Below are 1,599 nucleotides of genomic sequence, written 5' to 3' on the forward strand. Positions count from 1 at the left end.
ATCAAAACTATGAATTAACACATATGGAATTATGTACTTAACAAAAAAACTGTGAAAACATGTCTTGTATTCCAGTTTCTTCAAAGTAGCCACCCTTTACTCTGATTACTGCTTTGCACACTCTTGGCATCCTCTTGATGAGCTTCAAGAGGTCGTCCCCTGAAATGGTTTCCCAACAGTCTCGAAGGAGTTCCCAGAATGCTCAGCACTTGTCGGCCCTTTTGCCTTCACTCTGCGGTCCAACCTCTCCCCAAACCATCTTGATTGGGTTCAGGTCCGTGACTGTGGAGGCGCAGCACCCATCACTCTCCTTCTTGGTCAAAAAGCCCCTACACCGCCTGGAGGTGTGTTTGAGGTCATGTCTGTTGAAAAAAATGATGGTCCAACTAACGCAAAGGATGGGATGGCATGCCGCCGCAGGAGGCTACGGTAGCCATGCTCGTTCAGTATGCCTTCCATTTGGAATAAATCCTCAACATTGTCACCAGCAAAGCCCCCCCACACCATCACACCTCCTCCTCCATGCTTCACGGTGGGACCCAGGCATGTAGAATCCATCCGTCACCTTTTCTCCGTCGCACAACGACACGGTGGTTTGAACCAAAGATCTCAATTTGGACTCATCAGACCAAAGCCCAGATGTCTACTGGTCTAATGTCCATTCCTTGTGATTCTTGGCCCCTACAAATCTCTTCTGCTTGTTTCCTCTCCTTAGCAGTGGCTTCCTAGCTGCTATTTGACCATGAAGGCCTGATTTGCTCAGTCTCCTCTTAAAGGTTGTTCTAGAGATGTGTCTGCTGCTAGAACTCTGTGTGGTATCATCTGGTCTCTAATTGGAGCTGCTGAGCCTGGTGACTCAGGTGAACTTATCCTCAGCAGCAGAGGGGACTCTTGGTCTTCCTTTCCTGGGGCGGTCCTCATGTGAGCCAGTTTCGTTGTAGTGCTTGGTGGTTTTTGCGACTGCACTTGGGGACACATTCAAAGTTTTCATAATTTTCCGATGACTGACCTTCATTTCTTAAAGTATGATGGCCTCTCGTTTCTCTACTTAGCTGATTGGTTCTTGCTATAATATAATTTTAACAGTTGTCCAAGGCTGTCGGCTCTGTATAACCTGACTCTGCACACCACAACTGATGGTCCCAACTCCATTAATAAGGAAGAAACTCCACTAATGACCCTGACAAGGCCCCTGTGATGTTGAAACCATTTCAGGTGACTACCTCATGAAGCCCACTGAGAGAACACCAAGGGTTTGCGGCACTATCAATAAAGCAAAGGGGGGCTACTTTGAAGAAACTAGAATATAATACCTATTTATTTCACACTTTTTTTAAGTACAATTCCATTTGTGTTCTTTTATAGTTTTGATGCCTTCAGTGAGAATCTACAATGTAAATAGTCATGGAAATAAAGAAAATGCATTGAATGAGAAGGTGTGTCCAAACTTTTGGCCTGTACTGTATTATAGTATTCAAAAATAAAGAAATATAAATGAAGTCATTGTTAATTATCCTACAAATATTTAGGGGACATCCATAATTATGTCTTTGTTAAAACTCTTCAATACTTTTTCAGATCATCTTCTACGAGGAGAGG

The 1,599-nt window shown here is 43.8% G+C and overlaps 2 protein-coding genes across 2 annotated transcripts in view; both read left to right on the forward strand.

The window, feature by feature from the left end:
• Positions 1-1,599, forward strand: part of LOC116688869 (gamma-crystallin M3-like) — a 20,903-nt gene that overhangs the window by 9,826 nt on the left and 9,478 nt on the right. The gene's annotated exons all lie outside the window — the stretch shown is intronic.
• LOC116688876 (gamma-crystallin M3-like) overlaps positions 1-1,599 on the forward strand; it is a 16,906-nt gene that overhangs the window by 143 nt on the left and 15,164 nt on the right. Inside the window, exon 2 of the mRNA XM_032515027.1 lies at positions 1,579-1,599. This exon is cut by the window's right edge and continues 222 nt beyond it. Within this exon, the coding sequence (XP_032370918.1) occupies positions 1,579-1,599 (21 nt within the window). The remainder of the gene's footprint in view (positions 1-1,578) is intronic.

The sequence above is a fragment of the Etheostoma spectabile genome, chromosome 5, assembly GCF_008692095.1.
Source record: "Etheostoma spectabile isolate EspeVRDwgs_2016 chromosome 5, UIUC_Espe_1.0, whole genome shotgun sequence".
In the NCBI taxonomy this organism is placed as follows: Eukaryota; Metazoa; Chordata; class Actinopteri; order Perciformes; family Percidae; genus Etheostoma; species Etheostoma spectabile.